Genomic DNA, 23,315 nt, shown 5'->3' with positions numbered 1-23,315 from the left:
CAAACCGCCCCAGATATCCCGAAGTCATCGAATCATTTAATTCAGCCTTTGAGGAGATCTACAATGGCTACAATTAACCTGGGCAACGCTAGTCCTACAGATGATATCAAGCAAATCGACTTAAAGCACCCGGCCATCCAGATCCAGCCTCTGACCCTCGACACTCCCCTCTTGACTCCTGCTGCAACGCCCGAGGACGTTTCCCCAGCCGACGACGAACCAATGGCGGGCAAAAAGCTATTTTCAATGGAGAGGCCTGACGACAAGGCGAGGAACCTTGCTGCCAAGCTAACCCTGGAGGAACAGGTACGTTGTGCTATTGTTGTCTTGGAAAAAGCACGGGAGTGTCAGAAATGAGCATTCATTGCATTTCTATTGGCTATTCTGCACTGGGCTGTTGTTTGTGAAAGTTTCATCTCTTCACAAACACATCGGTTTGAGGCTCTCATGCCTTTTGTGAGCTTGCAGCAAGCGACTCCGGCATTTTTTTTTTAGATGGGATTCGGCAATGCAAGCATAGCGCATTTCATGCCGGGCCAAGGTGCCGTCTGGCGTTCTTGAGCATATGAAAGAGGCGGAAAGAGACCTATAGCGAAGTCAGGCTGACCTTGTTTAGATTTCGTTGCTTGCAGGAGCTGACTTTTGGCGCACCGTGGCTATTCCTGAAAAGGGCATTCCGTCAATCAAGACTTCGGATGGACCCAATGGCGCTCGCGGAGAGTTCTTCACTAACGGCACACCTGTACGTACTCCGGCTTGGCGCTAACCCGGTTCAAGCTGACGAAGCTAGGCTGCTCTATTTCCATGCGGCATATCCATGGCATCCACGTGGAACTTGGACATGATTGAAGAGGTTGGCCGTCACCTTGGTGAAGAGGCAAAGGCTCGTGGTGCACAGGTGTTGCTTGCACCCACTGTGTGCATGCACCGATCTCCTCTCGGAGGCCGCAACTTTGAGTCCTATTCTGAGGATCCTTTCCTGACTGGAAAGCTTGCTGCTTCCTATGTTCGTGGTCTTCAGAGTAAGGGTGTTGCTGCTACCATCAAGCACTTTCTCGGAAACGAGCAAGAGACCGAGCGACAGGCATACGATGCCATTATTGCAGAGCGGCCGCTGCGTGAAATCTACCTCAAGCCTTTTGAGATTGCTGTCCGAGACGCATCACCATGGGCGCTCATGAGTTCTTACAACATGGTCAATGGTGTTCATGCTGATGAGTACATTCATTCTATCAAGGAAGTCCTCAGAGGCGAGTGGAAATGGAACGGAGCCATCATCTCTGACTGGACGGGCACATATGCAACTGCGCCCTCAATCAAAGCCGGCGTCGACATCGAAATGCCAGGCCCATCCAAGTGGCGCAAAGTTGAGCAAGTAAAGGAGTGTCTCGACAATGGTGAGCTAACCCCCAAGGACATTGAGGAATCCGCTGCCAGGGTACTTTACCTTGTCGATCGGGTCAAAGGACTCAACAACATGACACCCGAAGAACCCGAGCGGTCAATCGACAACATCGAAACCCGGAATCTGATTCTCCAAGCTGGTATTGAAGGTTTGACGCTACTGAAGAACGAGAACAACGTTTTGCCGATTAGGGATGCGAAGAAGATTGCAATGATCGGACCAAATGCCAAGCGTGCGATTGCCAGTGGTGGAGGGAGCGCTGGCTTGAACCCTTACTACAACGTCACACCCTGGCAAGGCCTCCAGAATCGATTCGATGGCGTGCTCTCATTTGCGCAAGGTTGCGACAGCTCAAAGTGGCTGCCATTGGCCTCTCCCTACTGCAAATCAAATGGCGAGACTGGTGTGCGATTGGAATACTACAAGGGAGATAGATTCAAGGGCGAACCTGTTGTTGTTCAGCACAAAGTAAGCACAGATCTCTGGCTATGGGATTCGGCGCCTATGGAGCTACTTCCCGACTTTTCGTTCAAGGTTAAGACTACACTCACACCAAAGTCGAGTGGAAACCACAGCTTCAGTTTCGCTTCAGTGGGACCAGGCCGCATGTTTATCGACGGTGAGTTGTTTATTGACAACTGGGATTGGACCGAGGAAGGTGAAGCGATGTTCTCAGCGTCTGAGGATGTACTCAAGTCGATTTACCTAGAGGAAGGCAAGCCCGTCGAGATTCTTATTGAGAGCACCAGCGAAGTACGGCCCGCCTCAAAGGTTTCCGTTATTGGCAGGCGTCATGACTATGGTGGTTGCCGTATCGGCTATCAAGAAGAAGACAAGATCGATCGCCTACAAGAGGCTGCAGACGTTGCACGCGATGCCGACGTCGCTGTCGTGGTAATTGGACTGGACGCAGAGTGGGAGTCAGAAGGATACGATCGCCAAACAATGGACCTTCCAAAGAATGGCTCTCAAGACCGTCTGATCGAAGCTGTCCTGGCAGCTAACCCCCGAACAGTCATTGTCAACCAGTCTGGAACACCAGTCACTATGCCATGGGTGCACAAAGCCCCCGCAATCTTGCAAGCATGGTACCAAGGCCAAGAGGCTGGAAATGCGCTTGCAGACGTTCTGCTTGGAAACAGCAGTCCTAGTGGCAAGCTGCCAACGACTTTCCCAGTCCGGATCGAAGACAATCCAGCCTACCACAACTGGCCTGGTGAGAACCTAAAGACTATCTACGGAGAGGGCATCTATGTGGGTTACAGGCACTACGAGCGATCCAAGATCGCACCACTTTTTCCCTTCGGCCATGGCCTCACCTATACCAGCTTCGAATATGGAACACCAAGCGTCAGTAGCGATGTTCTGTCCGAAAGCGACGACATTACCATCACTGTACCCGTTACCAATACGGGTTCGGTAGCTGCCCCCGAAATTGTCCAAGGGTACGTCAAGGATGTCAAGTCCACGCTTCCACGCCCAGAAAAGGAACTGCAAGCTTTCGGCAAGGTGTTCCTGCAACCAGGCGAGACCAAGAACGTTGTCTTGAAATTGAACAAGTACTCAGTGGGCTACTTTGACACAAGTCTGGGCCAGACTGGTGCTTGGATTGCGGAAGAGGGAGTTTTTGACGTGTTGATTGGCGCGAGCAGCGCTGATATCAGGTACGTGTTTTTTATGCCTTAGCATACACTTTGCTCCGACGAACAGAATACTGACAATTTATACAGGGCAAAGGTCAGCTTCGAGGTCAAGGAGAGCTTTCAATGGATCTTCTAGGCAGAGAGGACAATGTTATGAGTACCACGAGTTTTTTATATGTTGAATATTCTCAGCGGCTGCTAAGGCGTTGTTGGTGCGCTGAATCGGCTTCGTGAGAGCTGTGACGCTCCGTCTGTTGAAGATGTTGAGGTCAAGGGCACCGTACACAGTAGTATGGATTGTTGGCATTTTTCAGAAAGGGGAGAAATCATATTGCGGATGAGAGTATAGTTGTAGGGCTGATCGCTAGGGAGAGGACAGTTGAAAGTCCTCCAGTATGGGTAACATCTAGTAAACATTGGTAGCATCAAAGCGTACTAATCACATGTCGAAATCTATATTTAAACAGCGTCATGTTTTGGGCGATAAAGTGCTAGTTTCATTTATGTGTCACAATAACCATAGAACTTAGTGTGTGTGTGTGTGTGTGTGGACAATAACGTTTGGATGCAACTATGTATCACAAGCGGCCACAAGCCATAGTAACCGTGCAGTTGCGTTGCTCGGCTGAATGACGCGCTGGTTTTCTGCCACTGACCGCCTTCGGGCCGACCAGTTATCCCGCCGGTCCCTGACAGAGAAACCAGATGCCACCACCATTCCATCATCGCGACTACTCTCGTCCCTGCTTGATCACGCCTTTTTGAGTCGCTTAATACTGTCGCATATCCCCGCGGCATCGTTCCATATTCTCCTGGCGGACTCGCCGAGCAGCTCCGGCGATAGCACCAGCTCGGGCTGCCCTGCTCCTCCTAATCAACAACGATCGCCCAAGATCTAGTCTCAGACCCTACAGACCCCGACACCCTCCTGCATAACATCGCGAGCCGTCCATGAGCTCCACCAGTTTCTAACCCGCTCAAGCCATCCCAACGCGTTCATCTCCTCGGCCACGCGAATCTGCTTAAAGCCGGCGAGCCTGGTAAAGCCGACATGAATCCAGCGCATCGAGACGGGTGGCCGCCGGCACAGGCAGGTGTGTCGGCGCAGACCCAGCAGCAAACAGAGCAAGCGCAAGCGCAAGCGCCAGCTCCGCGCCCTCTTGGACCTTATGGGTGCGTACTTTCTACTTGTCCCACCCACCATGGCAGTCACGAGCGAAGAGGCTGCCAAAATCGCCTTTTACTATCATTCGACTGGAAACAAGCTGACTCTGAAATCGACGACAGGCCAAACAACGCGAATTCACAGGCCCCACCTCATGCGTCACCTGCGCAAGGTCCAGGGCCAGTACTTCCTCCACCATCCGGTAGGTAGCGCATGCAAAGGACGCGCCTTTCTCCAAACTGCTAATCTCATCATAGGTGGTGGATACTACTCCTCAAGCGCCGCGACAGCCCACAACCAGAATCTTCCTACGCTTCCAGGATTGACTGCGCAACCTCAGCACTCGTCGCCCCACATGTCCGCTCAGCGACCACCATCTTCTGACGCGGCAGCGCAAGGTCACCAAGGCCCCCAGGGGTCCCAATATTCGTTGCCAGGGATATCGCAAACACTGCAACAACAGCAGCAGCAGCAGCAGCAATCGCAAGCGCAGCCCCAATCGCAACAGCAACAGCATCTGCCGACTTCGGAGCAAGTGAATGCGGACAGGGAACGAGAAATGCGCGAGCGCGAAACAAGGGAGAGGGAAATGGAGGCGCATCCGATGCACCAGCAAGAAGAAATTGTAAAGCGCGAAGCAGAGCAGCGGGATCGGGAGCTCCATGAGCGCCAGCAGCGCGAGCATGCAGCGCTACAAAATCACTCTACGCCAATGCAGATCCACCAACCTGTTGCAGTCGCCCCTTCCGCACGAACGATACACGGTCCGAATGGTTTGCTCGGACAATCTGGGCAGATGAACGGGCCAAATTCACTTGCACCTCCAATGGGCGGCAACCAAAACGCACCTAACCCCATGTATGGCAACGCGCCTGCACAGCACGAGCAGACGACGCCTCGTATGCAGCATGCAGTGCAAGCGCCGACTCAAGCTCAGATGCTGATGCCCTTTGCTGGTCCTCCGGGATCCATGGCTATGGGTCAGGGACAGCAGCCGATTCTCAATGACGCATTGAGCTATCTCGACCAAGTCAAGGTGCAATTTGCAGATCACCCAGACGTCTACAATCGATTCCTCGATATTATGAAAGACTTTAAAAGCGGTGCGATTGACACTCCAGGTGTCATTGAGAGGGTATCAACTCTATTCGCGGGTAATCCGGCCTTGATCCAAGGATTCAACACATTTCTCCCACCTGGCTACAAAATTGAGTGTGGAACCAATGGAGATCCAAATGCTATTCGAGTCACTACGCCAATGGGTACTATGGTTTCCACCATGCCCGCTCCAAGGCCACTTTCGCCGCCCCGAAGCGGTGCCGCTAACGGCAACAACGCTCCACAGCATGAGGGTACTTACTACGAAACCGCACAAGGACGGCCTTGGCCTCAGCAGCAAAGGCCCCAAGGGCCTGAGGGACAAGAAACTATGTTTTCTCCAAACAACCGCACTCTGGGACAACCTCTGTATGGACCACAACAAGGACAACAGGGCCACCCACAGCATTCGCCAGAAGTTACCTCGCGACCTCATCCTGACCCTGCTGGCTCAGCCGCCGCGCTAGCTCATCAACAAGAGCAAAGGGGTGTCTCGCAGCTGCAAAATGCCGTGTCTGCTGCTACTGGTCGTTCGCTCATGTCGCCTAGTGTTGACGCTGCTACCCCTCAAGGACAAGCGATGAATGGCTCTACTCAACTTCCCCAAATGGGCGGGGCTACAGCCGAGAAACGAGGACCAGTGGAGTTCAATCATGCTATCAGCTACGTCAACAAGATCAAGGTAAATAAACACTCATTTCAAAGCGGATCCACGGGCACGGATGCTAATTATGGTACAGAATCGATTTGCGGCTCATCCTGATATCTACAAGAACTTCTTGGAGATACTCCAGACCTACCAACGAGAATCGAAACCTATCCAGGACGTATACGCTCAAGTCACTCATCTGTTCGGCGGCGCGCCAGATCTTCTCGAAGACTTCAAACAGTTTCTGCCAGAATCTGCCGCTCACCATAGAGCACAACAACAGGCTGCCAAGAATGCTGCTGAAGATGCGGTCATGCTTAGCAATGTAAGAGGAGAATCAGGATATGGAGTCGCAGCGAACCAGCAGACACCTGGTCGCGCGGATACCTCGCGATTGCCTCCCATGGGCAACTTCGCACCCACACCTACAGCGAACCGTGATAACAAGCGGAAGCGTGAGCGACAGGGACCAGTAGCTGCACCCATGCCTGCGCCCATGTCTCAAGAGCCGCCGACCTCGAATGTCCGCGGTGGTTATAACCAGGTAAATGTCAACAAGGTACGTGGACTTTTTTTGAACTTTTATCGGCAAGACTGGGATCATGGCTTTCAGTCGTTCCTTTTTTCCAAGATGCACGTGCACAGCCCCAACGTCCTCCGGTCAACTCCTTGTCCTTTCCTTTTTCAAACGTCGCGCCCACCTTGACTCCCACTCATGATCACGCGCGCTGCCACGTCGAGCGTTGTCGTAGTGCATGGTGGTGGCCGTGACAGGCTTCATTTGCCCAGTGGTCGTTCGCACGCGTTGACGTTGCAATGGCCTTCCCCATCGCTTTCCGATGTGCGGAACGAGCCAAGGAGATCCAGTTCCAGAATTGCTGCAGTTACTAAACGTTTTTCATGTTCTGACGAGAGTTTGTCTGCTAACCAACTTAAGCGTGCAAAGACCGGACATACTACAAAGCAGGCGATTCCAGATGGTCCACCAGTCTCGCCTACCTTGACGCCTGCGCTGCCTGAACCGATGCCACCAACAACAACGACATCTCCTAGCCAAGATGAGCTGGCGTTCTTTGACCGCGTCAAGAAGTTTATCGGAAACAAGAACATCATGAATGAGTTCTTGAAGCTCTGCAATCTCTACTCGCAGGATTTGATCGACAAGCAACTTCTCCTGTACCGTGCGCAATCCTTCATCGGCGGCAACCAAGAGCTTTTTGCATGGTTCAAGAAGTTCATGGGCGAAGATGAAGAGCAGCAAAATTCACGCCCCAAGACAGTCAATTCCCGTGTCTCATTGTCCAACTGCAGAAGCTTGGGCCCCAGCTACCGTCTTCTTCCTCGGCGTGAAAGGGAACGCGTATGCAGCGGGCGTGATGAGCTTTGCCGGTCTGTCTTGAACGACGAATGGGCCTCCCATCCTACCTGGGCTTCCGAAGATTCTGGATTCGTTGCGCATCGAAAGAACACATTCGAGGAGGGTCTCCACAGGATTGAAGAAGAGCGTCATGACTATGACTTCAACATCGAAGCTTGTAGCCGCACAATCCAGCAGCTCGAGCCCATCGCCAACCAGTTGCTCACGATGAAGCCTGAAGACAGGATTGGATTTACCTTGCCTCCCGGACTGGGCGGACAGAGCGAGACAATCTACAAGCGTGTCATCATGAAGATCTATGGTCGCGAGCGGGGCAAGGACGTTATCAAAGAGCTCTTCCAGATGCCTTGGAGTGTAGTCCCAGTGCTTCTCCATCGGTTAAAGACGAAACTGGAGGACTGGAAGGCCGCCCAACGAGAATGGGAAAAGGTATGGCGCGACCAGACTCAAAAGATCTTCTGGAAGTCTCTTGATCACCAAAGCATCACAGTCAAGCAAGTTGACAAGCGACAATTCCAACCCAAGTCGCTTACAAACGAGATCCAAGTTCGCTATGAGGAACAAAAGCGTCTTCAGCAGATTCAAGAAATTTCGCAGCCAGACTATCAGTTTGCCTTCTCCTTCAAGGATGAAGAAGTGCTGTTCGACGTGGCTCGTTTGATGCTCACTTTTGCTGATAACAACCCAGGGGCTGAATTTGCAAAGGTTGTGCCCTTTGTCCGGGAGTTTGTTCCCCTCTTCTTCGGCATCGATTCAGCCAAGTTCGAGCAGCGGGTACATACTTCGGGGCGTGATACGCCCAATGATTCCGGTGAAGACACTCCATCTCCAGATGAAGACGTCTCTCAACGCTCGCTGAAGACAAAGAAGGGTGACCTTCGCCGCGATGTTCTTGATCCCCGCAGCAAGCCGCGCAAGGACAAAGAGGATAGTGTCGCCTCAGCGAGCCGGGACAGCACACCAGACAACTCTATGGAGGAGGATGCTGCTGGTGACAGCTCCAACTCAATGCCGCGTGCAGACCGACCAGCTAGCCACTGGGTGGAATATGCCGCTACTCCGACTGCCTTTGGTGACAAGGAATTCGAGCACGAAGAACCTTACCGTCGTGTTGAGTACAACATGTACGCAAATGCTTCAATCTATTGCTTCTTCCAGATGTTTGTAATGCTTTACGAGAGGCTCCTGAAGCTCAAGGAGAGTGAGGATGAAGTGCAAAGACTTATCATGCGTGCCAAGGAGCCCAAGCCAGCACAGAAACTCAAGATGCTGGACAAGCAGCCCGAAGACTTTTTCAAGGATACTTCGCCCACAGCAAACTACTACCAGCAACTTCTCGACATGTTCCAGGACCAGATTACCGGAGACGTTGAGATGAACTTTATCGAGGAGACACTACGTCGATACTATTTGCAGATTGGTTGGCAGTTGTACTCATTCGACAGGCTACTCAGCTCATTGGTTCGATTTGCTGTTGCGATTGTGAGCCAGGATAGCAAGGACAAGAGCCTCGACATCTACAACCTCTTCAGAAAGGACCGCGTTAACGACACCACCACACATAAGAGTGAGATTGCCTACCGAAAGGCTGTTGAGAAGTTCGCCAAAGATGCTGATACGTACCGCATCACTTATGTAGGCAATGAGTGTTCTGTTGTTGATGACAATACGCTAATCTTGCGACAGGATCCCGCCAAGATGGAGGCATATGTCCGGCTGTTCAAGAAGGATGACCCTACTTTTGAATTCAACACGCTGGACCGGATCAAGCGCTGGCGGGCATACGTCGCCTCGTACATGGCTGTCGAACCTACCGAGGAAGTCGATCTCTCGCGCGTCAACTATCCTTACCTTAAGAAGCGTCTGGCAAAGGCTGAGCTTCTCTCTGAAGAAGACCGCTTCGACCAGGTCCAGCATGACGACAAGATTACTGTTTCCATCAGTCCTTCTGCCTACATCATGACATTCGTCAACAGTGAGCCATTTGGTACGGGCGGTGTGCAGTATTTCATCCAGCCGGATGCGGTGCGCGCAGGTGTCAGCGAGGCGGTTCCAAAGCCCAGCGAGGAGTACAAGAAGCTCAACGACGATAGGAGAGAGAGGGTCCAAGAAATTCTTGTGAGGAACAATAGCTGGATGAAGGATCTAAGTCGCGATGAGGTGGATGCCAAGAAGACGGTGTTCAAGAAGGACATGGAAGAGCCTAGGAAGGTGGCTGAAGGCGAGGACGTGGATATGGAGGGCGCCGACGGGTTTGCGTACTAAGTTCACGGGTTGGTGTCGCGTTGGAAATTGGGCGGAACTGCTGTGTCCTCGGCGTTGCGGGCTTGGATGGTCTGACTGTGACGCGTTGATTTTGCTTAATGATCTTCGCATCGCACACATGGGGAGGGGAGCGGAACTGGCGTACAACACATGGCCTACGTGCACAGCATAGCACTTCCTTTGCGTTCTTTGGAGCTGGTGTTTGATTGGTGTTCCGGATGATAACCCAGCTCACCTACAATATCCATTTTGTATGTGTGTATGTGAGAGTTTTCTTTTCTTATAGGTTCCAAATTTATTATATTCTGCTGTCGAACCTTGTCCTCTTCTTGCCTTGCTCCTCCACTAGTCATTTACTAACATTCTTAGCTAACCACTCCTCCCACTGTTCCACCGTCCAACTACTACTAATCTCATTCCTCACAACCCCATCAAACACGACTGTCGGCGTAACATGCACACCCGTCATGCGATTCGCCTTGACCTGCACCTTGACATCATCCGTCACCCCATTCCCCGAATTCAAACTCCCGTTCTCACCAGGCTTATCGCTAATCTCCAACAACCCATACACTTTCCCCTCATCCACCCCGACACTCGCCGCTATCTTGGCCAGCCGCCTATACGTCTGATTCCGCGTCTCATTCACCAGACTAACGTCGAAAAAGTCATTTTGCTGCTCAAACAGCTTCTCTGAGAAGTCGTAGAACTTGCTCGCGTCGACGCGTTGGACGGCGTACGCGGCTTCGTGGACGAGTGTGGAAGATGGGTGCCAGGGCTGGATTTGCTGGCGGAAAATGGTGACGAGGCTGGTGCCGTAGGTGGAGAGGAGCGTGTTGCGCAGGGGAGGGGTGAAGAGCGTCTTGTACATTTTGGCAGAGAAGGGGCAGACATAGTCGAGGTCTGTTGTGAGTTTGATTGTTAGATTTTGGGGGAAGAAAAGGGGGGAGAGAGAGGGAAGACGGACAGAGCTCGAGGGTGTGGACGGCTTTGGGTTGGATGGAGGAGGAGGCTAGCTTTTGGCCTGCGAATTTGGGTGCGAGAGCCATTGTTGCGGGTGCGATTTGCCGCTGTTATCTTTTGGGGGGTTGGATGGGAGAAGGGAGTTTTGTAGGAGAATGGAGAGGTCGAGGTGGTGAGATATATGGTGGAAAAAGCACGCAATTGTAGGGTAGGTTCGGATGCTAGGAGCGGCAGGTATACGACAGTCGGACCGGCCGGAATCGACATGTGAAGATTTGATGAAATTGTGGGAAAATATCGAACTAGCACGACTATTCTCCAGGTGCTCAAGAGACCTATTAGTAATTATTGACTATCCTGAAAACTTAATGAATGTAACTTTAAGGAATTGCATTTCTCTGGTCTGGGACTACCCGCACTCTAAAGTGTAGTGTGCCCCTCCCCCGCCATGTCCAACCAAGATAGTCGCGGCAACTCCACACATTCCCGAAACTCAAAGCTTCTATGCAGTACGCCGTCATAGCTCAACTTTCTTGGGACAACCACTGTCTCTATTTGACTTTTCAGTCCGAATACCACCTCTGTGTTTGATTAATAATGCCAGACCTCAATTCTACCGACGACGACCTTCTCGCCCGCCTAAATGCGCTCAAGAAGTCCTCTGTCAGCTTGGATACCAACTACAACGCGTCGATAGCGTCCGCAGACCCTCCTAAACCTACCGATGATCTTGCAGCACGATTTGCGCGTCTGGGCTCCGCGTCGCCAGCGGGCTCTCCACAGCCATCACGAACAGTGTCTACGAATGATATACGCGCACCAACTGTGGCACCGGGTGCATCGAACTATCTGGAGGGGGTATCTCAGGGCATAGGTGGCTCAAATGTTGAGTTTAACGACGAAGACGAAAAGAGCCTGGGAGAGCTGTTGGGTGAATTGAATGGCGCCATTGGAGACAGAAAGGAATGGGATGTGTCCAAGGAAGAGCAACAGAATGTTGGGAAGCTATTGAAAGATATGCGGAAGATATTACCAGAAGTAGTGAATAGTCGTGCACAAGCGCAAGGCAACCAGGGTAAAATAGAGGGGCTGACGGATTGGGAGAGCATCGAAGTCAACGTTGGCAGCGGAGAAGTCGGTGCAAAGCAAGACACTGACGACGAAGTCGACGAAGAAGGGAAAAAGAAAACTGAAGATGACGAGGCTGACGACATCATCGCAAGAGTCATGGCTGAGCTTGAGATAAGCAAGAAGTATGATCCTCCTTCCCCAGACTCAGAAGACGACAAGTCAGACTCCGGAGACCAGAAACTCGGCAACGAAACTACGGATAACGGCCTGAGTCTCCCTTCTGCACCCCAAGATCTACCAAAACCCGACACACAAGCCATAGAAGACGACTTCACCGCCCGCCTAGCCGCCCTCGCCGCACCCTCACCCTCCCAAACAGACGCTCTTGGCCTGCCCTCTGCACCATCCTTTGCTCCGACAAAGAAACCTCCCGTCTCAACGAACCTGCAAAAGAAGATTGACGAGGAAATCGACACGTGGTGCATCATATGCCAAGACGACGCGACACTCAAGTGTTTGGGCTGCGACAACGATTTATATTGTCAGAATTGCTGGATGGAAGGGCATAAGGGGGAAAGTGCGGGGTTTGAGGAGCGACGGCATAAGGCTGTGTTGTATTCGAAGAAGAAGAAGAAGCAGGCTGCTGTGTAAAGAGGGGGTGATTATGGAAGTTTTTGACTGTTGGAATGTTATGCATCCTGCATTCCAGAGAATGAGGACGGGGGTTGGCCTCCGTTGGTTTCTACCGGCAGTCCAACTTCCCTTCAAGTTCACGCTCTGTGCTCAGTAAGAGACATTGCTTGCTATGGTGTACACCAGCAATGCCGTGGCAGACAGCCACAATGGCGTGGGACAGTACGCAAGGCCGTGTACTTCCACCGTGGACCTATGTGGAGCATGCGGAAATATAGTGACCCGCTCAGAAAAGACCATTCTTGAACAATGACGATCTCACTCAATATTGGATAGGAGACTAGGGCTGAGAGCCCTGTTCATCCCTTAGCTGGTCTCACAAGATCAACGACAGGTGGAGAGACGCAAGGCAATATGAGAAGAACCATGGCAGTTAAAACTTGCAACATTTGCTATTCTGGTATCTTGAAAAGCAGAGACGGGCCGTACTACAAAATATTATATATGTACACTTCAATCCTTATGTTTTTCCTCGAAAGCCAACATGGCGCCCATTACTCTTTCATACGTCCACATGGTGACGGCACTGGCTGGTGCCGCTTTGAGCAGACTGACGGTCAGGCCACGATACATGCCTCGTCTTCCTTCGTGTTTCCAGATATTGGCCAAGGTGCTAACTACACCGGTATATGTAGGTATGTTCCGATGAACGTAGCGTTCTCGGGTCGGGCCTTGGACCTGCAGTCGCTTGCGCGTCGTATCGAGCGGGTAGACGGCGGTCTTGGAAAGGATACTTGCCATGACACCTGCTACGGCATCTGAGCTTCCAAGCGGCAGGTGGATTGGAGAGGCAGCGGTAATTGGCTTCAAGCTCTCGTAGCTGGCGAAGAAGAGGCCCATGTATGGGACAATCTGGCTGACACCAGCTCCAAGACCGCGGAAGAAGCCAGTGGGGCCTTCATGCTGCGCAATGTGCCTTAGAGAAGCGACGATGGATGTGTATACGCGCTCGGTTCCCTGAGCAGCAAAACGCGTGCGGAGTAGATCGAGGGGATATGTGAGCGTCGTCGCAGCAGCACCAGCCGAAGCGCCGCTGATGAAGTTGGTCACAGAACCGGGCAGAGTGTAGGGTGGGGGAAGCGCCTCAAGTATGTGCGAGACGTATGTATAGGCCGAGAACTGGACACTGCCGTAGGTCAAGTACATGAGCTCGGCAGGTATGTTGCCCTTCCACAGGCCGGTGAGGCCCTCCTCGCGCAGAATCTGCTTGAGGGTGCCCAGCGTTCCCTTGTACACAGGGCCCTGGACATGGCGAACGCTGAAGGGGTCAGACAGGGAGTGGATTTGAAGCTGCAGGCGGATCTTGATGACGTCGAGGGGCGCGATCACGAAGCTGCTCACGTGTCAGCCATGTCGATGGTGATGAGGTCAAAGGATGAAGAATACCGTGAGACCAAGCCTGCAACTGCACCTGCAATCACCACTTGCTGCTGGGAGCCCTGCGAGATATATTAGCCCCGCGTCTTCTGCGCCTCCAAACGGTAGGAGGCCGATGGATGGTACCTCATGCTTCAGCTGCGCTACACCCTCAGACATGCGCCCAGTGCGTCAGTCGACACACGTGCTGGGGTTCGGGGCGCGATTGTGTTTCCTCAACAGATCCTCGGTATGCAGGAGGAATGGATGCCTGGTGTTGCCGGACAGATGGTGTGTGATGACCTCGGTCAATGGCGCGTTTGATTCCCACATTCCCTCCAAGCTCGCGCGACAGAAAAGAAGCAGACCCCGCCTCGTTTTGCTGCTATTGGTATTCACCAGCTTTGACCAATTGACCAACCGACCATGACTTCCAACATCATCTTCAGGCTTCCTTCACGTCATCTGAGACCACAAGTAACAAACGCCTGCAAGACACGCGCTGCAGTCCAAGGATGGAGCTTCCGCTTCCATTCGTGCTGGCGATCACCGAATCCCGCCGAGCATGCTAATCGGAGCCCCGCTGCCCATGGCCCCTTCAGGCCAACCAGACCACGGCAGCAGCAACCACAGCTACGCCAGGTGGAATGGGCAGAAGAGCAGGGGAGCCCAGTCCACGATGTATCAGCAGGTGCTCCAGCAAAAAGCATCTCGGTGAACATCGACGGACAGGCCAGGGTTTTTGATGCTGCATTCCTGCGCGATAGTTGTACTTGTGTGCACTGCGTGGACCAATATAGCAACAACAGGCTTTTCCAGACCTCTGACATTCCAGAAGATATAAAAGGTAGTGCCAAGGCTGTTGTCGACGATAAAAAAGGAGACTCAATTGAAGTGCAATGGGACAGCGACGTCAAGGGGTTTGGGCCAGAGCATCGCACCCGGCACTCCATCAACTGGCTCCGCCAGGCATTCAACACAGAGGCCCAGACAAGCAGCGGCGTACGATACGATGACCGAGTATTCTGGGATGGCAAGGAGATGACAAGGGCTAACAAATGGCTCGACTACGATGCCTACATGTCTCGAGACGAGACTCTCTTCGACGCCCTTACCCACCTCCACAGATACGGTCTCCTTTTCATCAAAAATGTGCCCGATTCAGAAGAATCCGTCGTCTCTCTTGCTTCCCGTGTGGGAACTCTCAAAGACACTTTCTACGGCCGCACATGGGACGTTCGCTCCAAGCCCAAAGCCGAAAACATTGCCTACACCCCCGACTATCTCGGTCTCCATATGGATCTCCTGTACACATCCAACCCGCCACATCTTCAATTTCTCCACTCACTGCGTGCCCGCACTCCAGGCGGTGAATCCTTCTTCTCTGACGCCTTTGCCGCCGCCCACCAACTCCGCGAGCAATCAGTGGATCACTTCAACACGCTGTGCACCTTTCCCGTCACTTATCACTGTCACCAGCCAGAAAACCACTACCACCTTACCCGTCCGGTAATCGAGACATTTCCCTGTCCTGAAGGCACGGAAATCACCAGCAGCACCATTCGCCGTATAAACTGGTCTCCACCGTTCCAAGCCCCCGTCCAAATGCCCCACGGCAATAGCAATACGCCTTCTCTCCGTTCATACATTGCTGCCGCCCATGCGTACGAGAAATTGCTTAGTTCCCCAGATAATCTGTACGAGTACAGATTGAACGAGGGCGAATGCGTCATTTTCGACAACAGGAGGGTGCTGCATGCGCGAAGGGCATTTGATGCGTCAAAGGGGGAGCGGTGGCTCAAAGGCGCATATGTGGATAATGATGTTTTCTTCTCCAAGTTGAGGGTGCTGCAGGAGGTGTTTGAGAGGAGGTGGGTTGCTGAGGGTGTGGTTAGGGAGGCTGTAGTGTAGAGTGGAGGGGGAGTATTAGGAGCGATTTTGAGATATTGATTGGCAAGAAGAGGTGGGTGTGAGGTGGGTACTACTACGTGGTGGCAGTGGGATAGGGGAAGTTGGATATGGACTTGTTCATCTAGAGGGGTATTTACAGTGAGTAAAGAATGGTATTTGATTCAGTTTGAACACAATGAAGTGGTGTGCGCCTAGTTTGGCATCATCTATCAATATCTTTTCGCTGAGCAGCTCATCATGAGGCGTCGATTGAATAAGAAAGGTGATAAACAGACCCAGCTCCCTCGAAGACCAGCATTGCTCTTGTTGGGATACAACTATCGAAGAAGATGGATGAAAAATGTGTGACGTTTACACTGTTTTGAGCAGATATGTTATAGTTAGTTCCAGTGTCTCAGAAAATGAAGAATATCTTAGGGGCTTGAGCAAAAGTCGTATCTTGTCAATTTCAGGTGTGTGGTTACTGGATTATGGACTCGTGAAGACAGTGCCGGATATGTAGGCCTGCGCCGAGCGTAGCTGTTGGCACTACCGCTTGTTTCAAAAACTGAAACAGATTAATGCTCTCTATTCATACGCAATCTCTGTGGAAGCTGAGAGTTGGCGGTCGGTATGTGTCAACATCACGAGTGCATGTCGTATTCTGCACGAGACATACAGCACTACAACATGCGCGGAAGAATGGCGTGCATAGCGGGCGGCACCCCAGATTCTAAAATTATTGTCACATCATCGCGAACTCAGCCCCTAGGCCGCCCTGGTATTTTAACCTTTGCTGACGGTGGAGCGCAACCAGGGCTGTGTCGTGCCAACGCAAGCCAAGGCCGTCAGCAAACCCTCAGCTCTCGCTCCCATCACCGCCATCTGATCACGCCCTGCGGCGGACCTAACCACATTCTCCCGCCAGAAAAATCCCGGCCCATATGTCAGACGCAGCAATTTCGTGACCGACGCAAGCCAAGAGCAGATTGTTTGTAAGCTCCAATGTAACGCCCCACAAGCTGTAGCAAAACTGAGCCACAGACTTGACCGAGAGTAGAAAATACTTTGTTGAAGGAACATCTCATGATGGCTGGCACTGGTCTGAATGCAACATCATGAGTATTTTGGCGATGATTTCTGAGGTGATGCCGAGCAAGGGCGGTGGCTGCGGCACTACTACTCACCGAGCATGTCTGCGAATAGTTTCAGCCAGGCAGGGTTGCAACCACGGCTCAGTTGTGAGATGCACTCGATGAAAGGATCAATTGACCATGATATAAATCATGCCGTCTTCGCAACTTAGAAGTCCATCATCATCAACAACAACAACAACAATCACAACAACAGCATCTTCCAACCGACACTTCTACAATCTCCTTTTACCACACACTCTCCAACTTTCAACCCATCAAAACCAACACCTCAAATCATAAAAATGCAGTTCACCACCACATTCGCCGCCGCTGCCATCATGGCCCTCACTGCCTCTGCAGCATCCATTCCCCAGCCCATCCCCCAAGTCACCCTCCGCATCTTCAACGACCAAACCGGCGTCAGCGCCGACACCACCGTCCCTGCCGACGGCACCGTCGTCACCATCCCCGCCCGCTTCACCGGCAGCGCCCTCGACAGCGGCAACGGCAACATCCTGGGCACTTCGGCCCAGCTTGTCCAGTTCGAGGACACCACCAAGTGCAAGCTTGCCAACCTCAACATTCCCAGCTGGATCATTGAGCTCGATGGCCGCGCAAAGAACTTTGCCGATTTGGACGGAGATGTTACCAAGCCTGTTCCTACCTGGCTCAACGGATTCCAGTTTTCTTGTGTCAGGGCTTAGATTGTGAGCGGATTCTAGAGCATGAAGACACACCGAGATCGAGATCGAGAGAGTAGACGAGTACATGGGGTTCAGGGGGTACGGGAGCTAATGGATGAGAGGGCGGCACGCATCTTAACGACTGTTTTGCATTGCTTTTCTGATTTTCTTCAATTCTCTGGCGGCACTATTAGGATGGTAATCTGGGGATGTGGCTTGGGGAGTTTGCTTTTACAATAGTTTTAACGCTCCTTTACACATAGATATTAGAATATAGAATACACGCGTTTCACTCGCATTTCGAATTGTTCCATATACCAAAAGAAGACATACAAAAAACCAACAGCTCCCACCCACGTGACACAAATTCAAATTGCAAAAAAAAAAATACAAAAACATACGACAGCGGGGATTCGCCAGTGGTCACCCACCTGACTACTAGTCCGCCGGTCAAATATTTAACGAACGGAGAACGAACGGGATCCAGTGCATGAAAATTGCCTATGGTCGTATGTACCATGATGCTGAAAATAACCGAATTCCATCTTCCAGTTACAGGTGCCTGTAGACTTGGTCGAATTTTTAATTTTCAAGAAGGTTCACGTAATGTTATCGATAACCCACCCACTGGCTGAGCGACATTTCCAAATCACTTTGTGTGTAGTGCTAGATATATACGGGCGTACGTATAAAGTTGGTGCCTCGCATTTATGATCCCCTGGTCGTTACTAACGAGGTGCGATGGATTCTATCTTTGGTAGTCATGATCACCCAAGCATAATGATAGTCCCATCAAAGTGATAAACATTCGAGAATCAATTGAACGAACATGATGCCAGTGGTATACCCTTTCACTTGCAACCTGTAGAAATAGAGAGCAATACTAGATCAACATAGTAGAGAAAGCAAAGGCAATACTGGTCCGAAAAAAACATCTGACTCAAAGCACGACTTCCCGCGGACTCTTAGTCATGCGCTATCCAATCCCAACATGGAAGGTACACAAATCGAAATATTTACTAGACCTTGATTTTTTCCATTCCTCAAGCAAACATCCTCTTGGGAATCCCCGCCACTTCTTCGTAATCAGTACCAGTCCATGGATTGCATTGCCAAGCATGCAAGTCTACGCCCACTCCGCCTCCTCGCCTCTTCTCCAGCGCGCTCTAAAATCCACCTTGCCCTACAGCATCAATCTGGTATACCGCACCCAACATTCCAACCGGACAGTCCACGCACACGTACTCGCTACATTCCCCGAGTTAACGTCACCAGAAGCGACACTACCAGAATGCTGGGCAGCAGCGTACCTGGACCGGTCCATGCGACCAGAAACCGAGTTGTGGATCTTCAGCACGCTTGAGCTGCCTCATCATCAATTGTCAACCACTTCTTCGACAGGAGATGATTGTGAAAAGTACTGCCGCGAGTGCAAACGAGCTGTATTGGCTTTGGTAGATTACATGTCTACACTGCCTACACCTCCGATGCGTATAGATAATCTCCCCGCCATGGATCTTGCAAAGCAGCATGAACAAGAACATCCAACCCCGCCGCCTTCAGGCGCTTATGAATCTGCGCCAGGAACGTATATGCGCCATCTGCTTCTTCCCAAAGCCATCACCGTAGGAGCATGCCAGCGTGATGTGCTTCATATTCTGCACGAAGCAGGTGTTGTACTTACCGAGCTTCCAGGTCCAGATGCTGAGCTCAACAAGTTTTTGTTCAAGCATTCTGATCTACCAGCAAGTCGAGAGCTGCCTGCTGGGTTGCGGTGGGGTGAGATGCGCGAGCAGGATATTGAAACTGTCCAAGCACGAACATCTATACCTCGCACACATAGCACTTTGATGTCATTGAAGAGCGTGGGTGTTTTTGAAGAAAAGACGGACATGCCAGTGGCATGGACGTTTCTTGGATTGGATGGCTCTCTGGTTACACTACATACAGAAGAGGCGTATAGAGGCAAAGGAATAGCCAAGGCTGTCGCAACAAAGCTTTTCAAAGAGCACGCACGGGGGTTAGCGGTCGACGACAATGGCGATTCCTGGTCACATGCAGATGTTTACACAGGGAATATACAAAGCGAGAGTGTCTGCAAAGGCTTAGGGGGTAAGGCGCTCTGGAAGTGCTTTTGGTTGCGCATAGATCTTGACAGGGCAGGGAACCTTGTTAGCATCGCATAATCTGCACTCGCTGATTATCACATAGACAAAACACAGTGCAAAGTGCACGACTGTAAATCTGTTTTCCCAGTCAGCATTAAGATCCGAAACATAAACTGATAGCAGAAATGTAGAAAAGGTTGCTCATTAAAAAATTAGAGTGTTGTTGTTGTATTTTTGATCCTCACCGTAGGACCTCAGGGTTAAAAAGAAAATAATCATAGCAGGGCGTATAAACGAAAAGTTGAGCTTACCTGACGCTGGATTGGGCACCGTTGCTTTGTGAGCATCACGGTCATTCTTTTCTGTTGCTGAGTTCATCTTATCGTATTGTCGTTGACTGTCTAACTCATCAAGACATGATCGGTAGGCCGTAGCCATGCCGAGATCTCTCAAGAAATGTCATCGCAAACGTTATAAGCTTAGTCGAAAAGACCGAAGCCCATGTCCTCATCCTCGGACTCCTCCTTCTCCTCCTCCTTGGCCTCTTCCTTGGCGGCAGGGGCGCCGGAAGCGGCAGCAGCACCGCCGGCTGGGGCAGCGGAGGCGTACTTGTCAGGGTTGGCAATGCGGTCCTTAAGCTCGGTGATCTCGTCCCACTCGTAGTCGGTCTCGATGGCGACGGCGAGGACCTTCTTGTAAGAGTTGACAACGGAGTGCATGACGGAAGGCAGGGTGGGGTAGTTGAGAGCCAGGGAGATGGTGGCAATGGTGGTGATGGCGGTAGAGAAGGTCTTAAGGAGCTGCTCCTCGCTAATGTCCAAGACGGAGGCGTCGAAGGTCTGACCGTTGTCGTAGATCTGGTAAATACCCATACCGTAGGTGAAGGGCGAGATGTTCAACAAGTTGAGCAGAGTAGCCTCGGAAGCTCCGACCTTGTTACCGGCCTCGATGAGCTTCAAATCGGTGGTAATTTCAATGGTACCACGGGCAATCTTGGTGGGGACACCGAGAGCCTGGAAGAAAGAGGTCTTTCCGGGTTCCATACCACTGTCCGGTTGTCAATTGGGTGTTCACGATGAATTTGCCAAATTTGTTCTTACGTGTTTCCGGCAGGAATGTACACATCGCCAGGGGCAACGGCACCGGCACGAGCGGGAGCAGCGACACGGTTGGAGAGGATCTTGTCACGGATCTGCTTGAGGTCGCCGTTGGTGAAGACGAAACCAACGTTGCCTATGCGAATGTTAGCGCCATGGCCTAGGATCGAGGTATATGTACATGGGAAAACGCACCCTTGACGTGGGGAAGAAGGCGCTCGTACTCTGGGTAGTCGGCGATAAGACCCTTCAGAGCACGGCGGACCATGGTGTTCTTGCCCATGAGGACGACACCCTCGCCGCGGAGCGACTGACGGATCTCGTGCATCTGCTGCGACGAGACATTGTCGACGGTGACGATGAAGATGCTCTTGTACTCCTTGAGTAGGACATCGAGCTTCTCGAAGTAAGCGGCCTTGGATTCTTTCTTGCCCCCCATTGTGCTCGGTGACGCAAAGGGATGTTTAAGGTCTTAATTTGGGTCGTGGGTGTTGTTGGAGAGAGAAAGTTCGTCGTGGGCGCGAAAATTGAGGTTGTCCGGCTGTGGGTGGCCCCTGCTCGCTAATGCGCTAGCGCGTTCAGAGACAGAGGCAGAGAAAAAGTACGACCACCCCGGACAGAGACAGTATTAGTCGCAACATCATGGCTGCACCTTACCAATGTCTTGTTGCGCAAAGCTCCAAAAATGTAGGCGACTGGGTGCTCTTCGGCGCAAGCGGTCCGAAGCTGGTGGTCCAGTCTAGTAACGGAGCGACATCAGTGTGGCCAGCACAGGAGGCACAGATCGAAGTGAGTGAGATAACGTGTGATATTCCATAGTAACCATTTTGCTGCATTGCATTGTTCTGTTTGATGGTATTGCCTTGCACAGGTCACTAACACGAGCAGGAGCAACAGGACAGTGAATCTGAGGAGCGCCCAGGTAAAAGGATCAAGTTGGAACAACCAAAAGAACAAAAGTCCCACTTTTCGGATCTGGTATTATCGCACAATGGAAAGTACCTAATTGGCGTTACTGGCGAGGACAAATGCATCCGAGTCTTTGAAATCGACGCCCAGGGTCGACTACAGCAATTAAGTGATAGGTAAGAAAGACAGACAACAGTCCAGTGCATGCGCTGATGTCAGCAAGATGCATGTCAAGAAGACCTTCTTCAATCACCATCACGTCTGACGACACAACAATCTTATGTGCGGACAAGTTCGGAGACGTATATGCTCTGCCACTTCTCCCCTCACCAGAAGACGATCTGGCGCAGCAGCGGGACATCCCTGCAGCCGAACCAGAGCAGAAGGACTGGATGCCTTCAGCTACGACTCTTACAGTTCACTCTGGCAGAAACAGAAAAACCCTCGAAGAGCAACTCAAGCAAAAGGCAAAGGGTCCCGCAAAGTCTAAAGAGCCCATGCGCTTCAAGCATGAACTCCTCCTTGGACACGTTTCTATGCTCACAGATGTCACCTACGCAAATGTGGATGGCCGGAGTTACATTATAACGGCCGACCGCGACGAGCATATCCGGATTTCACGAGGTCAACCGCAAGCCCACATTATTGAGGGCTTCTGCTTCGGCCACGAGGCCTTTGTAAGCAGACTATGTCTCACACCATCCGGCCTTCTTGTCTCTGGCGGCGGAGACGACGATTTGTTCGTGTGGGATTGGCAAACCTGCTCTTTGAAGGAGAGGCTCACCATCCGAGATCTCGCCTTTGACCATCTCCAGGAACGGAATGCGGTTCCGATGGACTTGGAGCGTACAGGCTACAAGGTCGCCGTCTCTGGTATATGGTCTTTACCAAAACAGGAAAATGATGTGCGTATATCGTCCGTTTGACTTTCTTGAAGTGCAGCATTTGACTCTAGACAGGCCGAGCGTATCCTGGTAGCGTGTGAAGGTATCCCAGCACTATTCAGCCTGGCGGTGGGAGGATCTACGCCTGGATCCCAAATCCCGTTGAATGGTAACGCGCTTGACGTTGCTTTGATTATGGACCCGACAGGCTCCGTTCGGATTGTAGTCTCCATAGACAACGTCCACAAACCAGGCTCAACCACGGAGAAACGAGAGGACCAAGTAAGCAGCCTTTTTACATATATGCGTGAATCATTGCTAACACAAAAAAAGGTGCCTAAATTGCAATGTTTCTCTCTTCAGCCCGAGGGCTTGTGGCAGGAGGATGTAGAACTTGCAAAGGGGTTGGAGACCTTTGAGCGGAGTGGCAACACGGCGAATAGCAGAGTTCAGGGCGCAGATGACGATGCTGTTCGGACCATACTATACAACGTCGAGAACCTCAGGAAGCGTCCAGGCGCGGAGGATTAGCTAACGTAGTGCGAGAGAATTGTTCCGGAGATGATATGGGCTGTCAGCACGGCCGACACACCGAGATAGAAACTAGACCGTTATGAGTACGAAGTGTCGTGGGCTGTGATTGCCTCACGACTTGTGCGCCCAAGCCCGAGAGCCTGTCTGGGCAAATAGCCCGATGGCTCCGACAAATGCGTGAGTGCCGAAGTCTAGTAGAGGAGCACGGGTCCCCCTCGTCTTATGGCGTAAGGGTTGTAGAAACCGAAAGTTGCGCGGCTGAGGGCTACGTGGGTCTAGTCGCCATCGGATTTCTAAGAATCCATCCAAGGCACGGCAACGTGCACATGCCGTCGACCCGTGGCAAGGATCTCACTTTTTTCTTGCGTCGCAATAATCCTCCTTCATC

General features: G+C 51.7%; 9 protein-coding genes across 9 annotated transcripts; 6 read left to right on the top strand and 3 right to left on the bottom strand.

The window, feature by feature from the left end:
• Positions 1-63: 63 nt before the first annotated feature.
• On the top strand, positions 64-9,603 carry PSV08DRAFT_370536 (glycoside hydrolase family 3 protein; the record flags this gene model as incomplete). The annotated part of the gene is made up of 10 exons (XM_066093195.1): positions 64-306; positions 617-742; positions 791-3,069; positions 3,136-3,154; positions 4,110-4,221; positions 4,314-4,415; positions 4,471-5,993; positions 6,052-6,519; positions 6,898-8,973; positions 9,025-9,603. 10 exons carry the CDS (start codon positions 64-66, stop codon positions 9,601-9,603), a joined length of 7,527 nt encoding a protein of 2,508 aa, XP_065949174.1.
• A 279-nt stretch (positions 9,604-9,882) lies between these two features.
• PSV08DRAFT_291455 (thioredoxin-like protein) lies at positions 9,883-10,740 on the bottom strand. Its single transcript, XM_014219618.2, has 2 exons — positions 10,571-10,740; positions 9,883-10,506 (listed from the first exon to the last, which is right to left on the bottom strand). Exons 1-2 carry the CDS (start codon positions 10,650-10,652, stop codon positions 9,953-9,955), a joined length of 636 nt encoding a protein of 211 aa, XP_014075093.1. The 5' UTR covers positions 10,653-10,740; the 3' UTR covers positions 9,883-9,952.
• A 338-nt stretch (positions 10,741-11,078) lies between these two features.
• Positions 11,079-12,536, top strand: PSV08DRAFT_38637 (uncharacterized protein). The gene has a single exon (XM_014219617.2). It carries the CDS (start codon positions 11,164-11,166, stop codon positions 12,286-12,288), a length of 1,125 nt encoding a protein of 374 aa, XP_014075092.1. The 5' UTR covers positions 11,079-11,163; the 3' UTR covers positions 12,289-12,536.
• Positions 12,537-12,783: 247 nt separating this feature from the next.
• PSV08DRAFT_350695 (mitochondrial carrier domain-containing protein) lies at positions 12,784-13,866 on the bottom strand (the record flags this gene model as incomplete). Its single annotated transcript, XM_014219616.1, has 3 exons — positions 12,784-13,663; positions 13,717-13,769; positions 13,834-13,866. The coding sequence occupies 3 exons, from the start codon at positions 13,864-13,866 to the stop codon at positions 12,784-12,786; spliced, it is 966 nt and encodes a 321-aa protein (XP_014075091.1).
• A 246-nt stretch (positions 13,867-14,112) lies between these two features.
• PSV08DRAFT_409233 (taurine catabolism dioxygenase TauD, TfdA family-domain-containing protein) lies at positions 14,113-15,768 on the top strand (the record flags this gene model as incomplete). The annotated part of the gene is made up of 1 exon (XM_014219615.2): positions 14,113-15,768. The coding sequence occupies one exon, from the start codon at positions 14,113-14,115 to the stop codon at positions 15,595-15,597; it is 1,485 nt and encodes a 494-aa protein (XP_014075090.1). The 3' UTR covers positions 15,598-15,768.
• A 1,246-nt stretch (positions 15,769-17,014) lies between these two features.
• PSV08DRAFT_246644 (uncharacterized protein) lies at positions 17,015-17,416 on the top strand (the record flags this gene model as incomplete). The annotated part of the gene is made up of 1 exon (XM_014219613.2): positions 17,015-17,416. The coding sequence occupies one exon, from the start codon at positions 17,015-17,017 to the stop codon at positions 17,414-17,416; it is 402 nt and encodes a 133-aa protein (XP_014075088.2).
• A 1,018-nt stretch (positions 17,417-18,434) lies between these two features.
• PSV08DRAFT_409232 (uncharacterized protein) lies at positions 18,435-19,786 on the top strand. Its single transcript, XM_066093817.1, has 2 exons — positions 18,435-18,886; positions 18,959-19,786. Exons 1-2 carry the CDS (start codon positions 18,514-18,516, stop codon positions 19,579-19,581), a joined length of 996 nt encoding a protein of 331 aa, XP_065949173.1. The 5' UTR covers positions 18,435-18,513; the 3' UTR covers positions 19,582-19,786.
• Positions 19,787-19,876: 90 nt separating this feature from the next.
• Positions 19,877-21,090, bottom strand: PSV08DRAFT_291390 (60S ribosomal protein uL10). Its single transcript, XM_014219610.1, has 3 exons — positions 20,796-21,090; positions 20,604-20,736; positions 19,877-20,550 (listed from the first exon to the last, which is right to left on the bottom strand). Exons 1-3 carry the CDS (start codon positions 21,037-21,039, stop codon positions 19,983-19,985), a joined length of 945 nt encoding a protein of 314 aa, XP_014075085.1. The 5' UTR covers positions 21,040-21,090; the 3' UTR covers positions 19,877-19,982.
• Positions 21,091-21,221: 131 nt separating this feature from the next.
• On the top strand, positions 21,222-23,057 carry PSV08DRAFT_221676 (Quino protein amine dehydrogenase). Its single transcript, XM_014219609.2, has 5 exons — positions 21,222-21,389; positions 21,489-21,685; positions 21,733-22,414; positions 22,469-22,675; positions 22,727-23,057. The coding sequence occupies exons 1-5, from the start codon at positions 21,243-21,245 to the stop codon at positions 22,922-22,924; spliced, it is 1,431 nt and encodes a 476-aa protein (XP_014075084.1). The 5' UTR covers positions 21,222-21,242; the 3' UTR covers positions 22,925-23,057.
• Positions 23,058-23,315: the final 258 nt, after the last annotated feature.

This window comes from Bipolaris maydis (genome assembly GCF_028858645.1).
Source record: "Bipolaris maydis strain C4 unplaced genomic scaffold PSV08scaffold_6, whole genome shotgun sequence".
NCBI lineage: Eukaryota > Fungi > Ascomycota > Dothideomycetes > Pleosporales > Pleosporaceae > Bipolaris > Bipolaris maydis.
Note: the sequence above shows the minus strand (reverse complement) of the source record. Positions and strands in the feature narration are given on the sequence as shown.

Excerpts from the sequence above, each read along its gene's own strand:
- PSV08DRAFT_291455 (XM_014219618.2), bottom strand. The coding sequence starts at position 10,652 with ATGGCTCTCGCACCCAAATTCGCAGGCCAAAAGCTAGCCTCCTCCTCC. Across the intron at positions 10,507-10,570 it reads CGTCCACACCCTCGAGCTCT|ACCTCGACTATGTCTGCCCC; the intron begins GTCCGTCTTCCC and ends AACTCACAACAG.
- PSV08DRAFT_38637 (XM_014219617.2), top strand. The coding sequence starts at position 11,164 with ATGCCAGACCTCAATTCTACCGACGACGACCTTCTCGCCCGCCTAAAT.
- PSV08DRAFT_409232 (XM_066093817.1), top strand. The coding sequence starts at position 18,514 with ATGCAAGTCTACGCCCACTCCGCCTCCTCGCCTCTTCTCCAGCGCGCT. Across the intron at positions 18,887-18,958 it reads ACTGCCTACACCTCCGATGC|GCGCTTATGAATCTGCGCCA; the intron begins GTATAGATAATC and ends CGCCGCCTTCAG.
- PSV08DRAFT_291390 (XM_014219610.1), bottom strand. The coding sequence starts at position 21,039 with ATGGGGGGCAAGAAAGAATCCAAGGCCGCTTACTTCGAGAAGCTCGAT. Across the intron at positions 20,737-20,795 it reads CCTTCTTCCCCACGTCAAGG|GCAACGTTGGTTTCGTCTTC; the intron begins GTGCGTTTTCCC and ends ACATTCGCATAG. Across the intron at positions 20,551-20,603 it reads TACATTCCTGCCGGAAACAC|TGGTATGGAACCCGGAAAGA; the intron begins GTAAGAACAAAT and ends ACAACCGGACAG.
- PSV08DRAFT_221676 (XM_014219609.2), top strand. The coding sequence starts at position 21,243 with ATGGCTGCACCTTACCAATGTCTTGTTGCGCAAAGCTCCAAAAATGTA. Across the intron at positions 22,415-22,468 it reads TACCAAAACAGGAAAATGAT|GCCGAGCGTATCCTGGTAGC; the intron begins GTGCGTATATCG and ends GACTCTAGACAG. Across the intron at positions 22,676-22,726 it reads CGGAGAAACGAGAGGACCAA|GTGCCTAAATTGCAATGTTT; the intron begins GTAAGCAGCCTT and ends ACACAAAAAAAG.